Source organism: Leuciscus leuciscus (assembly GCF_965113295.1).
Source record: "Leuciscus leuciscus genome assembly, chromosome: 22".
In the NCBI taxonomy this organism is placed as follows: domain Eukaryota; kingdom Metazoa; phylum Chordata; class Actinopteri; order Cypriniformes; family Leuciscidae; genus Leuciscus; species Leuciscus leuciscus.
This window is the reverse complement of record NC_138746.1, coordinates 35,661,443-35,679,690: the sequence shown is the minus strand read 5'-3', so window position 1 is coordinate 35,679,690 and position 18,248 is coordinate 35,661,443. Positions and strand designations below refer to the sequence as shown.

The window sequence follows — 18,248 nt, the reverse complement described above, 5'->3', positions numbered from 1 at the left end:
CTTTGATACCAATCTTTCATTTGAAAGCCACATTTCTTGAATCTATAAAACTGCATTCTTCCATCTTAAAAATACGAAATATGCTTTCAATGAAAAATGCGGAACAGTTAGTTCTTGCGTTCATGACCTCAAGGCTAGATTATTGTAATGCTCTACTGCAGGGGTCGGCAATATTTCTGGCCCGCCGGATTATTTTGGAAGTCCGTTTTTTTTTTTTTTAAGCCTATTTTTATTTTACAATAATGGTTTACAAATCGGCCCCGTGTATCATTCGTTCAATCGTTTTTTCAAATTAAAACCCAAAATAAAAAAATGAAAATCAACTTGTTTTTCCATTATTTATTTCCTGAACTAAAATGAAACTTGAGAAAAGCCGTAGCCGCGCGGCGATCTCACCGCCGAATACTGTGTGAAACGCCCATAAGGAATCATGCGGCACGGGATTAAATTATAAAGACGGTAGCGGACGGGACTCTGGTGTACCTATACTTTGGACGGAGCGGGCGGTCTGACTGACAATAGCCCACTCCCGACATCTTTTGACAGCGTATCCGCACTTCATTCTGACCACCTGTACACCTACACCTGCTCTGAGGAGCTGTTTGGTACTGAAACCATTGTCAGTCAACAACATTCTTTTTTTGCAAGGATGTTTGAAATAGTTTGGCAGAACATAGCCTACTTCATTTGTCAGTAGGGCAATATGGTTTTTGTTTATGTTGCTTAGAAATTTGAGTGATAGGCTTTGTCCTATTTAATTTATGTTATTTATATTTCATAAATTTTTTCTGTGACATTTTTTTTCTCTGCTGACAGCCTACAATGTTAAAATAATATTTATATTGACACGAACACAATTTTTGTATAGCATTTATAATTATTATAGGCTACTTAATCTCTCTCTTTCCGTTCGAGACATTTGAATGTGAGATTATGGAAACGAGATCTAAATTGTGCGGACCCGTCAGGTCGGGAAATAAAGCGGGTGAACACAGAGTGTATTTTAAGCGGTTGCTGAATAGAACCTTGTGGGAGCGGGACGGGGAAAAAAAACAGTCCCGCGCAGACCTCCTTAAACCTCAGGTGTGTATGTGTGTGTCCCGAATAAATAATAATAAAGAAAAGGAATAAAGTTCAAAAGTCGGACTGTAAGCGAATGAGGCATGATTGCTATTCACACCTTTATTAAAATGGCTGTAATCTGTTTTTAATTAGTTCTATTTACTATTTAGTAGTTTAATAGTAAAAATAGAGTATTTAATTTGTATCCATAGGCCTACTCCGTGTAGCTGGCCCGCCATCTACTGGCTAAAAAAAATATTGGCCCGCGGCCAAAGTTACTTGCCGACCCCTGCTTTACTGGGTGGTTGCCCTGCACGCTTAATAAACAAACCCCAGCTGGTCCAAAATGCAACAGCTCGAGTTCATACAAGAACCAGGAAGTATGATCATAATTGCCCGGTTCTGTCAACACTGCATTGGCTCCCTATTAAACATTGTATACATTTTAAAATATTGCTGATTACTTACAAAGCACTAAATGGTTTAGCTCCGCAGTACTTGAGCGAGCTCTTAACACATTATAGTCCTTCATGTCTATTGCGATCTCAAAATTCTGGCCAGTTGATAATACCTAGAATATCAAAATCAACTGCTGATCCTTCTCCTATTTAGCACCAAAACTCTGGAACAGTCTTCCTGACATTGTCCGGGAAGCAGACACACTCTGTCAGTTCAAATCTAGACTAAAACAAAGATCTTCCATATGTTTTCCGCCTAGGTGGTTCATATGTGTATTCCTAAGTCCTCCCTACGGGTAGGCATCATGCTTGCATTTTCCTCATGGAATTTGCCACCCAGTGTACTTTGGTAATGCTTGTGTTTAGCCTAGCTCTTCGCTAGTGCTGGCCTCAGGATAGGGAGCTGTGGCTAGTGCTGGGCACTGGAAGAAAGCCAATCGGCCGTTTTGGACAAGACCCCATTCGTCAGACGTTCTGACGCAACGTTAGAACGTGACTGATTGAAAGGAAACGTCTCGGTTACGTATGTAACTCTCGTTCCCTGAAGGAGGGAACAGAGACGTTACGTCCCCTTGCCACAACTGCTGTACCGCTGAACGGCCGGGACACACCTATCAGCTCCTCAGCGAAGAACTTAATGCGAGTATGCACACGCTGCTTCTTATATACCCAAACAGCGGGGCGGAGCACGCAATGCAAATTCTGCAGACCAAGGTACTTTGCGTACCATTGGCACGTTTTTTTAAACAGTACTTTTCAGGTACAGAAATAATCAAATGTAAAATCTATTCTTCATTGTATAAATGAAACATATAAAGTTACAAAAGTTATGTAGTCGATTAGTGAGTGTTTTTCTATTTGTGTGTGTTTTGTTTGATTAACATTAAAACACAGCAGTGCAGCATGAATATTAGGCTACTGTCACTTTAAGAGGTGCATGGATCCAATTTACTGATGCACAATATACACCTCTACTGTTGATCCCTTAACCCACCCTTAAAACCTACCCATACCACCAAACCTGTCCTAACCATAGACTGAATCCGAAATCGCCCATGTACCCTCAAATAGGGCACTATTCTAGTGGCCTATTATAGTGCCCAATTTTCCCTCAAATAGGGCACTATTTGAGGGAACAGCCATTTGTAGTGGTGTCCGAAACCACAGTGTACGTTATTTAGTGCACTCATTCTATCCCACAATGCACCGCAATAACGAGTGTACAGCCGATGTACGCTCAACAGCTGTCTGAATTCGCTCACTCGTTCTCATTCACTCCTTCAAATGAACAGTATTAGTGGACTAATGTAGGGAAGAGTGATTGAAGGTTTAGGGGGCGATTTACGACGCCCCTTCACTCTCTTCCATTGTGGTAAGTGAAGTCTTGAGGCTACGAAGGCCCCGCCCACACTCTTGCAGAATCCGTTAATACAGTTTACTGCAGAACAAGTGTGAAATGACATCTCGGGAACCGCACTCTAATGGTTCAGGTCTTACCTCTCAGGTAGGTCCTTTAGGGTGTTTTGGAGGGGTGAGGTGTCTAAGACCCAACATCTAGCTACTGGAGTGCCTCAGGGCTCAGTGCTTGGACCACTTCTCTTCTCCATCTACATGACATCATTGGATCTGTGATTCAGAAACATGGCTTTTCCTATCACTGCTATGCTGATGACACACCACTCTACCTCTCATTCCATCCTGACGATCCGACGGTAGATGATCGTATCTCAGCCTGCCTGACAGATATTTCTGGCTGGATGAAGGACCACCACCTTCAACTAACCACCACCACCTCTAACTACGAAGACAGAGCTGCTGGTCCTGGCTAACCCAACACTCCATCACAACTTCTCCATTCAGCTAGGCTCGTCATCCATAACTCCATCAAGGTCAGCCAGGAACCTTGGAGTTTTGATTAATGATCAATTGAACCTCACAGATCACATTGCTAGAACTGCCCGGTCCTGCAGATTTGCCTTGTACAACATTAGGAGGATCAGGCCCTTCCTATCAGAGCTACACAACTCCTGGTCCAAGCACTTGTTCTATCCAGACTGGACTATTGTAATGCTCTCCTGGCTGGTCTTCCAGCTTGCTCTGTCAAACCTCTGCAACTGATCCAGAATGCTGCAGCCAGAGTGGTCTTTAACAAGCCGAAGAGAGCACACGTCACTCCTCTCCTCACTAAATTACACTGGTTACCAGTTGCGGCTTGCATCAAATTCAAGTCACTGACGTTTGCCTACAGAACAACCACTGGCTCTGCTCCCTTTTACCTAAACTCACTACTTCAGACTTATGTGCCATCCAGAAACTTGACTCTGCAAGTGAACGTCGTCTTGTGGTGCATCATCTCAAAGAGGCACAAAATCTCTTTCTCTGACCTTTACCTGAACTGTTCCCCACTGGAGGAATGATCTAACTCAACCAGAGCGGCTGAGTTTGTGGACATCTTCAAGAAACGGCTGAAGACGCTTCTTTTTCAGCAGCACTTGATCCAGTAATACTAACACTTTCTCTTCTATTCTATTTATTAAAAAAATAAAAAAAAGAAGGTTCATAGCACTTGCATATTGTTGTTCTACTGTTAGTTTAACTGCTTCTATTGTTCTCATTTGTAAGTCGCTTTGGATAAAAGTGTCTGCTCAATGACTAAATGAAATAAACAGTTTATTTAAAAATGTAGAAATGAAAGTTAAAGCTCCAGTCTCCTCCTCCTGAAGATCCAGAAAAAAGTCTGTTGACTGACTACTACACTCAGAAGCTGTCAATCATGACGTCACACCCCCGTTTTTATCAAATATCTAACTAAAACTTATTTAAAGAACAAACACTTGATTTAACATCAGCGTGATTAAAAACTACCTAAAATGACAAAAAACATCTTTGGAAAAAATTATTTGAGGTGATATTTGATTGATGGGCTTGTCTCACGTCCCATTACATGGAGAGGGCGGGGCTTAAGAGCTACACTGCATCCAGCCGGGCGGGGCTTAAGAGCTACACTGCATCCAGCCACCGGGGCGATCGAGAAGAGGGCGGGGCTTAAGAGCTACACTGCATCCAGCCACTGGGCGATCGAGAAGAGGGAGGGGCTTAAGAGCTACACTGCATCCAGCCACTGGGCGATCGAGAAGAGGGCGGGGCTTAAGAGCTACACTGCATCCAGCCACCGGGGCGATCGAGAAGAGGGAGGGGCTTAAGAGCTACACTGCATCCAGCCACTGGGGCGATCGAGAAGAGGGAGGGGCTTAAGAGCTACACTGCATCCAGCCACGCAGGGCGATCGAGAAGAGGGAGGGGCTTAAGAGCTACACTGCATCCAGCCAGGCAGGGTGATCGAGAAGGCAGATGTTTTGAGGAATATGGGCAACCAGACGGCTGATAGACCCCATTGACGAATAAAGTACAGAATATATATATTGTAAATCATGAACCGTCCCATTCAAGTTTATCCATTTACATTTAAGCAAGACCATCTACATTGAGAGTTGATAGAAAACAAGCTGGGATTTCCCAGTGATTGCAGCATTTTGCATCATATCTCAATAAATCATTGTCAATCATAAACTTTAATACACTTTTATTTATGTACATCACAATATACAAACAAATCTGTACATAAATCCTCCAATTCACCAAAAAGTAAGGCTAAAATATTTTAAAATACCTCAAAAAAAAACCTAAAAACTTCAGTGACATACGGTGTAAAAATGAGACGTCACTCAAAAAAACAAATGCATATTAGAAAGGAAATTATTACAAATCTATGGAACTAAAACATCCAGATGTTGTCCCCCTGACATTCTTTATAAATATCCAATTCTTTTTGGTTCAAATAGATTTTTTCTTCTAAAATTGCAGAGAGAGAGAGCAGTGATGGAGTAAACCTGAACGTGTAGGTTAATGATGAGACGCTCTTGGAGACGAACACGCATGCAATGGTTACAGGACAGATTTTAGGCAAGAACATTTATCTAACAAACTTTATCCTCCCCTTCCAACATTTAAAAACATGTAAATCAGAAGCATTAGCACCAAACCAAGTGTTCATGTGGGAAACACAGAGGGAGAAAGAACAGATAAAAGAGTAATTTGCATAATTGGACAGTGATGTGTGTGTCTGAACGGAAGGAGGAGTGTAGTTCTCCAGTTTTCCTGAGCTACTCAAGGCAGGAACGAGCCGTTCTGTCTCTTCAAGGCAGTGAGAACGGAGGGACACTTGGTGGTAAAGCAGCAGATTGATATCTAAAGGCTGTGCTGTTCACGACTGATGATGCCACTTCAGTACAAAAAACCTCGTTACACAACGATAAAATAAATTAAAAGATATCAGAGATAGTTTCTGGCATTTGGTGATGATTTCAAACTCTAGCTGCCACGAGAAGAAACCATTCTTCATTGACATCGGTTATAAAAATGTCCACTTAAAACAAAAGAATAATCTTTGGCAGCCACATTTAAATACACAATCTCTGTGCTTTGGTTACTGAATGATGTCATAAACTGTGACTGTGTGTGTGTGTGTGTGTGTGTTATTCAGTGCCGTCTGAACACTAAAAACAAAGATATAAGCTGTTTGATATGCAGACACACTGCAAACACAAATCCTCAGTGTGTCTTTTCTGTTTTCCAGCACAAATATACAAACATTCTTAAAGGAATAATTCACTTAAAAAATTAAAATTCTGTCATCATTTACTCTCCCTCAAGTTGTTTCAAACCTGTATGAGTTTGTCTCTTCTGCTGAACACAAGAAGAAGGTATTTTGAACAATTTGGGAAACCAAACTGTTGTTGGACCCCATTAACTTCCATAGTCAAATGGGGTCCAACAAGTGTTTTGTTACCGACTTCAGAATATCTTCTTGTGTTCAGCAGAAGACACAAACTCATACAGGTTTGAAACAACTTGAGGGAGAGTAAATGATAGAATACAATGTTTTGAGTGAACTGTTCCTTTAAATCAAGATAGATTTACTGGAGAAGCAAAATGACTGAAGATATTTTTGTTTTGTGAAAAATAAAAAAATTAAAAATTAAGTTTGTACTTAAAGAAACACACATCTGGCAGATTTAATTCTTTTTTTAAGCACTTAATTTGTGTCAGAAAACAAGACTTGACATCATTCAGCTTCTCCAGTGAATGTATGTTGATTTAGGAATATTTCCTGTAAAACTCGACAGAAAGAGTGCGAGATGCAGAGTTTGTGAGTGTAAGGCATCTGTGTGTGTGTGTGTGTGTGTGTGTGTGTGTGTGTGTGTGTGTGTGTGTGTGTGTGTGTCTGAGCTTGCGTGGGCCGCTCAGGGCTGCTGCTGCTGCTGCTGCTGCTGCTGGTACTGGCACGCGGGCTGTAGTTTGGTCACCTGACCGATGCCTTTGGTCACTCCCTCTCGGAAGAGCAGCTTGGCGCCCAGCTTCAGATACTCCGGGTGTTTGATGAACCTGAAGCCGACCACAGCTTTCTCTCCGGTGCGCAGCTCGTCCTGAAGCACAAGACCACAGGAGAACATCAGAGTCTTAGAGAACCTGATCTCTGCTGTCATCTGAGGGTGAGCGATGCGAACAAAACCTTATGATCCTGATACTAGTCTCGAGTAAAATGTGTTATAATAGTGCATAAAGCTGTGTTTGTGCATCAGTGACCTGAGAAAACACACATCAACACACAGCGTAATGAACTACATCAACACACAACAGCAAACTGTGATTCAGAAACACTTCTACTCACTACATCTACATATAGTTCATCAGAAACACCAGACGCTCTTGATCTTGAGTGTTTCAGCTGATAAACACACACTTACACCCACACACACACACACACACACACGCTGAGCTCTTTCTGTTGAGAGTGTTTCAGCTTATAAACACACACTTACACCCCCACACACCCCCCCCCACACACCCCCCCCCACACACACACACACACACGCTGAGCTCTTTCTGTTGACAGTGTTTCAGCTGATAAACACACACACACACCCACTCACTCACACATATACGCACACACACACACACACACACACACACACACACACACACACACACACACACACACACACTCACTAACACATATACGCACACACACACACACTCACTCACTCACTCACACATATACACGCACACACACACACACACACACACACACTCAGCTCTGACCAATGAGAGGGTTTCCTTCAGCAGGGAGAGTTTTCCCGCCACTTTTCACATTAACAGCGCAGCCGTTTACACTGTATACTGGATAAGCTAACACTGTATACTGGATAAGCTAATACTGGATAAGCTAACACTGTATACTGGATAAGCTAATACTGGATAAGCTAACACTGTATACTGGATAAGCTAATACTGGATAAGCTAACACTGTATACTGGATAAGCTAATACTGGATAAGCTAACACTGTATACTGGATAAGCTAATACTGGATAAGCTAACACTGTATACTGGATAAGCTAACACTGTATACTGGATAAGCTAATACTGGATAAGCTAACACTGTATACTGGATAAGCTAATACTGGATAAGCCAACACTGTATACTGGATAAGCTAATACTGGATAAGCTAACACTGTATACTGGATAAGCTAATACTGGATAAGCTAACACTGTATACTGGATAAGCTAACACTGTATACTGGATAAGCTAATACTGGATAAGCTAACACTGTATACTGGATAAGCTAATACTGGATAAACTTACACTGTATACTGGATAAGCTAATACTGGATAAGCTAACACTGTATACTGGATAAGCTAACACTGTATACTGGATAAGCTAATACTGTATACTGGATAAGCTAATACTGGATAAACTTACACTGTATACTGGATAAGCTAATACTGTATACTGGATAAGCTAATACTGTATACTGGATAAGCTAATACTGTATACTGGATAAGCTAATACTGGATAAGCTAACACTGTATACTGGATAAGCTAATACTGTATACTGGATAAGCTAATACTGGATAAGCTAACACTGTATACTGGATAAGCTAACACTGTATACTGGATAAGCTAATACTGGATAAGCTAACACTGTATACTGGATAAGCTAATACTGGATAAGCTAACACTGTATACTGGATAAGCTAACAGAAAGTTTTTTTATTTTTTTATTCAATGAATATTCTATTCATTTTCAAGATGGCGCCTGTATGTTCGTCCGGCCGTCGGTCTCTCTCGTGTTTATTGTTATGGATCTATTTATGGATGTTAACCTGGACTTCAAATTGCTGCACACGCCTGGTCTATGACCGCCAGTCACTACTGAACATTCGTACCTCTTTTATGGACATGAACAAGCAGGATGCAGCGCACGTTTTTAATCAAACGTACAGAAGCTTCACTACAGATTCTCTGGAGTGTATTTGCCAGTGGCCTCTCATCAATTCGCGGAGAAAACGCAGGAGGAAACGCGGGAGTCGGGGTGGACGCATCATCAGATTGAAAGCGCATCTTCGAGCTGGGATCGATCTAAATCCGCACCGTATGTCGTGTTATGGCGGATATGCTGCCTGGCGACTGCGAGCGCTGGCTCATCGATGGCTTCAACCTATCATTCCCCTGTGCCCGTCTCCTGCCTATTTGGACGGGTTCCCTCGGATCGGCTTTGGCTATCGGCAAAATGGCGTGACTCCTGGAAATCTACGCTCATTGAGGAAAGCTTCGTTCACCCTCGATGTTATTCCTCCGCCTAAAATGGCTCTGATCAACGCCCGATCCTTGGTGAACAAAACCTTCCTGCTCAACGACTTTTTCTCCTCTTATAGTTTGGATTTTATGTTTATCACTGAATCCTGGACTAAGGTTGGTGATCTAACCCCTTTCTCTGAATTAGTTCCAACTGACTGTTCGTTTTTTAACTCCCCCCGTCCAAACAGACGAGGGGGGGGGGTTAGTGACTATTTTTAAAAACTCATTTTCTGTGCGTTGCCGGTCAGTTCCTGTCAATGTATTTTCTAGTTTCGAAGCTCAGCTACTTCATTTAGACTGGAATGGCCCTATCTTACTAGGGGTGATTTACCGCCCGCCACACTCACTACAGGACTTCATTCAGCAATTTACAGAATTTATTGGTAACAGCACCACAACCTATGACCGTTTTTTATTGGTGGGTGATTTTAATATCCACGTTTGCTGTCAATCAAACACCCTATCAAAGGATTTCCTCAGCCTCATTGAATCCTTCAACCTAGTCCAGTGGATTAATGACTCACATTCAGGGTCACATCTTGGACCTTGTTCTTTCATATGGGATGGCAATCAGTGATGTTGTTATATCTGATTTTATGCTTTCGGACCATAAGCCGATATTATTCTCTACATCTCTTCCCTGCATTTCTCACTCCACTACTACAGATGTAAGATTATCTCGGTCCTATTCCCCTCAGTTTGGATCAAATTTTTTTTTTCAGAAAGGCTGAGCGCAAATGGAAAAAGGACAAGTTACATATTTCATTCCAGCTGTTCAAAGCCAGTTTGTCGACCTACCAGAATGGTGTAAAGTTGGCTAAAGCCACATACTTCTCTGACATGATTATGGCAAACCACTCTAGACCCAAGATTTTATTCTCTGTTATCAACTCTGTTTTAAATCCTCCGGTAAATACAATGCTTGGTGCTTCTGATGAGCTATGTGAAAGCTTCTTGAGATTTTTCATTGACAAAATATCCAATCTGAGATGCAAAGCTAGTCCCTCTCATACTGAACACTCTAGTCAGTTGTTGAATTCTGTTACATGGGATGCTTTTGAGCCAATCACTCTGAATCTCCTCAAAGAAATTATAGCAAATATGAAACCTTCATCCTGCTCTCTCGACATCATTTCTCCTAAGTTTCTTAAATTAATTGTTGATTCTGTAGGGCCAGGATTGGTGTCATTTGTAAATAAGTGCCTCCTTATCGGCTCCATCCCTGCTGCCCTTAAGGTGGCCACGGTTACACCGTTACTCAAGAAGCCTTCACTGGATCCTACCGTGCTAAATAACTACCGTCCAATTTCTGCATTACCTTTTGTTTCGAAGGTGTTGGAAAAAGTGGTTCTCGGCCAACTCCAGTTTTTCCTAAAGTGCAACGATATTTCTGAAAAATTTCAATCTGGTTTCAAGTCTGCTCACAGTACTGAATCTGCCCTGTTGAGAGTTTTAAATGACATTTATCTATCCACGGATACTGGTGACTCTGTGGCTCTTGTACTGTTAGATCTATCAGCAGCTTTTGATACTGTCGACCACTCCATCCTGATATCAAGACTGGAGCATTATTGTGGGGCTAAAAGGTATCGTCCTCCAGTGGTTCCAGTCTTATCTAAAGGGTCGAACCTTCAGAGTAAAGTTAGGAAATTGTTCTTCTTCCATTGCGCATCTAACTTGTGGTCTCCCCCAAGGATCCATCTTAGCGCCGTCTCTTTTCTCTCTCTACATGTTACCACTGGGCACTATTCTAAGAAGACATAGGGTATCCTTTCACTGTTATGCAGACGATACACAAATGTATGTACCAATCAAGAGAAACGATCCTTCTGCCTTTTCATCATTATTAAGCTGTCTAGATGAAGTTAAATTTTGGCTGGACCAAAATTTTTTATTTCTAAATGAAAATAAGACTGAGATCATTGTCTTTGGGTCCACTGTCAATCCTCAGGCTGCTACCCTCGACCTAGGCAGACTATCGGTTTTTAGATCCTCACGTGTACGGAACCTGGGCGTTCTACTAGATGAGTCTTTAAACTTTGATAAACAAATCTCTTCTGTAATAAGCTCCAGTTTCTATCAACTTCGTCTGCTGTCGAAAGTCAAACCTTTTCTTAATCACAAAACTCTTGAGATGGCCGTTAATGCTTTTATCTCCTCACGCTTAGACTATTGCAATTCACTTTACTGCGGTATTTCGAAAACTCAAATTGCTCGTCTCCAAATAGTGCAAAATGCTGCTGCAAGATTCCTCTCAAACAGTCGAAAAAGTGACCATATTACCCCAATTCTGAGGTCTCTTCATTGGTTACCTATTAATTTCAGAATCGATTTTAAAATCCTTTTATTTGTATATAAATCTCTATCTAGCCAAGCACCAAGCTACCTATCTGAGTTGTTACAACCCTACACCCCATTAAGAAGTCTGAGATCGAGTGAAAAGAACCTGTTATTAGTCCCACATTCCAGACTCAAACGCAGGGGTGATCGAGCGTTCGCTGTGGTTGGGCCTCGGCTGTGGAACAATTTGCCCTTAGTAGTTAGGATAGCCCCTTCTTTGACTTCTTTTAAGTCACTTTTAAAAACGCACTTGTTTTCCCTGGCTTACAATTAAGGATGGTTAGTTTTACTATTTCTCTTGTTTTTTCGTTTTTTTTTTATTTTATTTTTTATTATTTTTATTTTTTAGGTCTGATACTGCCATTTTTGTTTTTATCATTGATGTGTCTGATACTGTTTTGCCATTTCTGTTTTTTTATTTATTTCTTATTTTTGTTTTGATGTTTGACAATGCTTTTGCTATTCCTGCTTAAGGCTGCTGTATCTGTGCTGTGCTCTTATGATGGTATTATTGTTTTAATCTTGTAGTTCTGTAAAGCACTTTGGTCAGTCAGTGGCTGTTATAAAATGTGCTATATAAATAAAATGAACTTGAACTTGAACTTGATATTCGAAATTCAAATTTTTATTTGATGGCCCTATTTTAGATGACATTCGAATTTCACAAGTCTTGATTATTTTGATATCACAGCAAAAAAAAAAAACTAAACTAATGCAAGTAAAATGTTCTCAATCTTATTAAAGACAATTTTTTAAATAGATTAAAACACGTATAACCAGGACGAATAAAATACACCTGAAATAAAGAGTGCTTTATATACTAACAAATAGACTGCTAGAGAAACTGAATAAAGTAATCAAATGTAAAGTATCACTGCATAGTCTCAGATTAAAGCTGACGAGCAGCGAGTCTTTAGTGGTTTGATGACATCAGCAGGTTTATTAGGCTGCTGTCACTTTAAGAGCTGACGCACAGATCTATATTACACTGATAATAGTGCATTAGCACCCACTTTTTTAGCGCCGTTGGTATTTTTCCCATTCATTTTTCCCTTAGGGATAAAAAAAAAAAAAAGGTTTAAGTTGGTTTGGTTTGAGTGTTTTAAGCCTTGAATCCAAACCAATCAGACACAAGGAAAATCACAACATTACAAACATTGATTTGAAGCAGAAAAGTGGCTGAAAACTGGACAGGCTAGAACAGTGTGTGAATAACACATTCAGCTCTCCTTCATGCCTTATGCTGCGTTCACACCGGACGCGAATAGCGCATCAAATTCGCGCCTGCCGCGTCTAGTTTGACGCTTGACCACTTTGTGTTAATTCGCGTGTCAAGAGCGAAATTGACGCGCGTAAAAACAAAAGTTTGAAGCGAAATTTACGAGCGTCAGAGGCGAAATCCGGAGGCGAAAGTTTCAAAACCCGTTGGCGGCCATCTTTTTTAGATGTTTATCGAGCATTAGCATTAGCATTAATCGAGAGAGTCACCGCTCGTATATGCTCTGGAGAGCAGAAACAGCTGCGTAGGGGACATCGTCGCTGTACTCGGGTCCACCAGACCCTCCAGAGGGTTTCAGGAGTTTCACAATTTGCTCCAGGAGCTAGGTTTGATGGACCTAACGGTGAGGATGCTGACGAGGACAGCGTAGGCCGTAAGGCCTCGGCCTCGAGTGGTCTATGCCTGTCGAGCCCGCGCTCTACAGCTCGGCGCGAGGTTCACCCTCGCCCGCACCCACCTAATCTGTCATTTATTTTTGTTTTGATAATAAATGGAGCCAGCCTCCAAAAGTGAAACCTGTCCTGTGATTTTTTTAAAAGTTTTTATACACTAAATTGTGTTTGTTGTCTTTACATTAGAATAATAATGTTTCATATAATCTAGAATAGATATGGAATAAATAGCATTCAATACAAAATGAGTATCTCTCATATATTGAAATCGAGTTTTTATGTGAAAGATTTGCTTTGCACACCAAGCATTTTAGTCATATTACAAAATAATTTATTGAGGCCAAACATAAAATAACATTATAAACTGTCACTTCACCACGTGACAGTGCAGCAAGCAGGCTCCTGATTGGTTAACGCGGCGCGAATTGACGCAGAAGTTCCGATTTTTCAACTCGGGCGGCAGACGCGAATTCGCGTCAAACGCGAGAATGCACAAAAAGCACTACATAAAACATTCGCGCGTAACGCGCTTAACGCGGCAGACGCTCAATTCGCGCCATTCGCGCAACTTGACGCGCGAATGAGGCGTATTCGCGTCTACCGCGCCGCGCTCTACGCCTCATTCGCGCCGCAGGAATTTTTTACGCACGTAACGCGTCTTTGCATTGACTTAACATTGAAATCACTCGCGCCTGACGCGCTATTCGCGTCCGGTGTGAACGCACCATTATAGTGTGAAAGTTTGTTTCCACCACAGAAGAAAAAAAAGAAAAAAAGGGGTAATTGCAACTTTTTATCTCACAATCTAAGAGATTAAACTCAATAACGCAATTCTGACTTGATTTCTCGCATTTCTGAGTTTAAAATGGCTCAAATGCTTAAAATGGCAAGGCTTTAAAAAAATAAACGTCACGTGAGTGTAACCGTGATTGAGATTGCTCATTTTCTAGAGGTTTATTGTGGATATGAACCGCGCATACTAAATGAGGCAAGGGTGTCGAGTTACAGTCAAGATATTTTAAGACATGAAGACTTTTTTTCAAGGAAAAAACGCTTAAATATGTCATTTTGGTGATTATAGATGAGTTTTAAGGGATAAAATGATTGACTACAGGGGGACTTTAAGCGTCTAACTATCTGTCAGACAGACGGATAAAAACTACTCACCTTTCCTTGCAGAGCCTCGACTGTGGCCGTCTGTCTGACGTTGCCCACATGGACAGTCACCTGGAAGCCCTTGTGGAAAGTTTTGGCATGGAAGAGTAAGACGATCTCTGCCTCAAAGCGCCAGCAGATATCGGGGTTCATCTCGGGACTAACCATCACCATTCCCTGCCGGAGAACAAACAACTTACACCGGCTCCAACACTGAACGCTTCAGCGGGAACACTTACACAATCATCCTATGTTTAAACCTCAAGGTTTATCTAATAATTCTGTTGCACCAAACTTCAATTTTTTATTTATTTCTCTTCTCTGATGATGTGGGCGGGGCAACCTGTCACTCACACGAGATCCTCCAATAGCAAACCACAATCATCCAATCAACTCCCCACAGACACAATCAAGCCCCGCCCACATTTGTTCTGGTTTCAAAACCATGCAGACTTTGAAAATGTGCACTTATATTTAAATCATGATTTTTATCCTAGTTTTAATGTACATTTAAGATGGAATGACTTCAATCCTGCTTCTCCATTACTTTAAATCTCCATTATGGATTTACTTCAAACGTGCAGGTGAAGAGGTTTAAATAATAATAATAATAATAATCACCTACAGTTAAAATGTTGCTGACTGAAACAAAAACAGACACTAGGAGTGGCTTCAGCTCTCAGAAAAGTGTTTATTACAAATAAACTTGAAAATAAAAGCACTTGATCATCCCTTTATTCTTACGATCTCTTTGTGCCAGAGAGAGAATTTCTGGTAGTCTATCGAAAATGAAACTTAAAGTTTCAAACTTTATGATGTTTAATTATAATGATGAATCCTTAGATAAAGGTTTAATTGCAGATTAGAATTTGAATCTCTGATTTGTTAATTAGGGTTTAAATTTACAATCAGTGATTACATTTGTTAACTAAATCCCTTGATTGTGTTAATAATAAATAAATTGGTGCAACACAGCTTGAGTTAAATTGACAGACTGGGAAGAGATGAGCTGCAACAATGGAGAATATGTTATTTTTTTAAGATTCAAGTATGAAAACCTGTTCTAGTAGAGCCCAAAAACAACATCAAGACTTTGTAAAAGAGCATAATAGATCCTCTTTAAAGGATTAGTTCACTTCAGAATTAAAATGTCCTGATAATTTACTCTCCCCCTCGTCATCCAAGATGTTCATGTCTTTCTTTCCTCAGTGGAAAAGAAATGAAGGTTTTTGAGGAAAACATTCCAGGATGTTTCTCCATATAGTGACTTCAATGGGGTCAACGGGTCGAAGGTCCAGATGTGAGTTTCAGTGCAGCTTCAAAGTCTCGACACGATCCAGCCGAGGAATAAGAGTCTTATCTAGACAAACCAGCGGACATTTTATAACAAAATATACATTTTATAACAAAATATACATTTTATACTTTTAACCACAAATGCAGGTCTTGCACTAGCTGTGATGCGACACACATTACGTAATCAGGTTGAAAGGTCACGCGTGTTCCGGTTCAGAAATGTAGAGTAAGGCGAAAAACTTTTCTCCTCCAACTTCAAAATTGTCCGAAATCATTGTTTTACCTTTAATTTAAAGGTAAATGGCGTTTGTCTTCGTCTTTGCACGTTGGCTTTGTAAACACTGCGTCTGTTCTTCCTCCTACATCATGCTTGACCTTTCAACCTGATTACGTAATGTGTGTCGCATCACAGCGACTGAAAGATGAGCATTTGTGGTTAAAAATATATAAATGTTTATGTTTTTAGAAAAAAGTGAGCGCTGGTTTGTCTAGATGAGACTCTTATTCCTCGGCTGGATCGTGTCGAGACTTTGAAGCTGCACTGAAACTCACATTTGGACCTTCAACCCGTTGGACCCCATTGAAGTCACTATATGGAGAAACATCCTGGAAGGTTTTCCTCAAAAACCTTCATGAACATCTTGGATGACGTGGGGGAGAGTAAATCATCAGGATATTTTAATTCTGAAGTGAACTAAATCCTTTAATAGTTACTGGTGCAGTCCACCCCTAATGTAACAGCTCAGATTCAGATTCAGTATCTTCTGCATCCACCAATAGAAATGCTCACCTTTCGTAACAATGAGCGGTCGAAATCTCCGAGTGCCAGAGTAGCAGCCTGTCCCGCTCTGAGGACCCGACACCCGGAGCGATTCCTCTGGATACTGAGGACCGCCAGCTCCCGAAACTCCCCGTCATCCGTGGGTCCGACCACCAGCTGCTCCCCCTCACGGCAGATCCCACTGCACACACACACACACATTAGCAGTGTTGGCGGTAACTCATTACAAGAACCTGAGTTACGTAATGAGATTATGTTTTCAAGTAATTAGTAAAGTAACACGCCAATTTATTGACTGACAGCTCTCCTGTCCCCATGTTGACACAAATCAAAGTGCAGAGGCGTTGTGTTTAAACACGATGCTATTGTAGTTCTAGACTAAATGTAAGCAAACACTTGCACAAAAAAAGATTCAATATTCCTCAAAATGAATAAAATCAGTGAAATGCAGAATCAGAATCCTGTGCAAAGAATATACATTTTTATGCATTTAATCTCACTTTAAGGACCAATGCACTTGCTTCTGACCTTCGATGATTCAGTTAAACCATTAGCAAAAATTACTATAGATTTTTTAGTTTTAATTGGTAAAGTGTTAAACTTTCTTCTCCTGCATTCTTCTGTTATCCAGAATAACAGCAGCTGAAAGGTTTGTTTGAGCCTCTACTGTACACTACTGTACTCTACCTCTACTGTACACTACTGTACTCTACCTCTACTGTACGCTACCTCTACTGTACTCCACCTCTGCTGTACGCTACCTCTACTGTACTCTACTTCTACTGTACACTACTGTACTCCACCTCTACTGTACACTACAGTACTCTCCCTCTACTGTACGCTACCTCTACTGTACACTGCTGTACTCCACCTCTACTGTACACTACAGTACTCTCCCTCAACTGTACGCTACCTCTGCTGTACTCTACCTCTGCTGTACACTACAGTGCTCTCCCTCTACTGTACGCTACCTCTACTGTACTCTACCTCTACTGTACGCTACCTCTACTGTACACTACAGTACTCCACCTCTACTGTACACTACAGTACTCTCCCTCTACTGTACGCTACCTCTGCTGTACTCTACCTCTGCTGTACACTACAGTGCTCTCCCTCTACTGTACGCTACCTCTACTGTACTCTACCTCTACTGTACACTACAGTACTCCACCTCTACTGTACACTACAGTACTCTCCCTCTACTGTACGCTACCTCTGCTGTACTCTACCTCTACTGTACACTACAGTACTCTCCCTCTACTGCACGCTACCTCTGCTGTACTCTACCTCTGCTGTACACTACAGTGCTCTCCCTCAACTGTACGCTACCTCTACTGTACTCTACCTCTACTGTACGCTACCTCTACTGTGCACTGCAGTACTCCACCTCTACTGTACACTACAGTACTCTCCCTCTACTGTACGCTACCTCTGCTGTACTCTCTACATCTGCTGTACTCTCTACCTCTGCTGTACTCTCTACCTCTGCTGTACTCTCTACCTCTACTGTACACTACAGTACTCTCCCTCTACTGTACGCTACCTCTGCTGTACTCTCTACCTCTGCTGTACTCTCTACATCTGCTGTACTCTCTACCTCTGCTGTACTCGCTACCTCTGCTGTACTCTACCTCTACTGTACACTACAGTACTCTCCCTCTACTGCACGCTACCTCTGCTGTACTCTCCCTCTGCTGTACTCTCCCTCTGCTGTACGCTACCTCTGCTGTACGCTACCTCTGCTGTACTCTACCTCTACTGTACACTACAGTACTCTCCCTCT

General features: G+C 41.4%; 1 protein-coding gene across 1 annotated transcript in view; it reads right to left on the bottom strand.

Moving 5' to 3' along the window:
- Positions 1-5,086: 5,086 nt before the first annotated feature.
- The window catches only part of gtpbp2a (GTP binding protein 2a), a 39,919-nt gene continuing 26,757 nt past the window's right edge, over positions 5,087-18,248 (bottom strand). The window contains exons 10-12 of the mRNA XM_082153803.1: positions 16,475-16,646; positions 14,401-14,565; positions 5,087-7,006 (exon numbers count right to left, since the gene is read on the bottom strand). Coding sequence (XP_082009929.1) covers positions 6,824-7,006; positions 14,401-14,565; positions 16,475-16,646 — 520 coding nt within the window. The 3' untranslated portion in view covers positions 5,087-6,823. The remainder of the gene's footprint in view (positions 7,007-14,400; positions 14,566-16,474; positions 16,647-18,248) is intronic.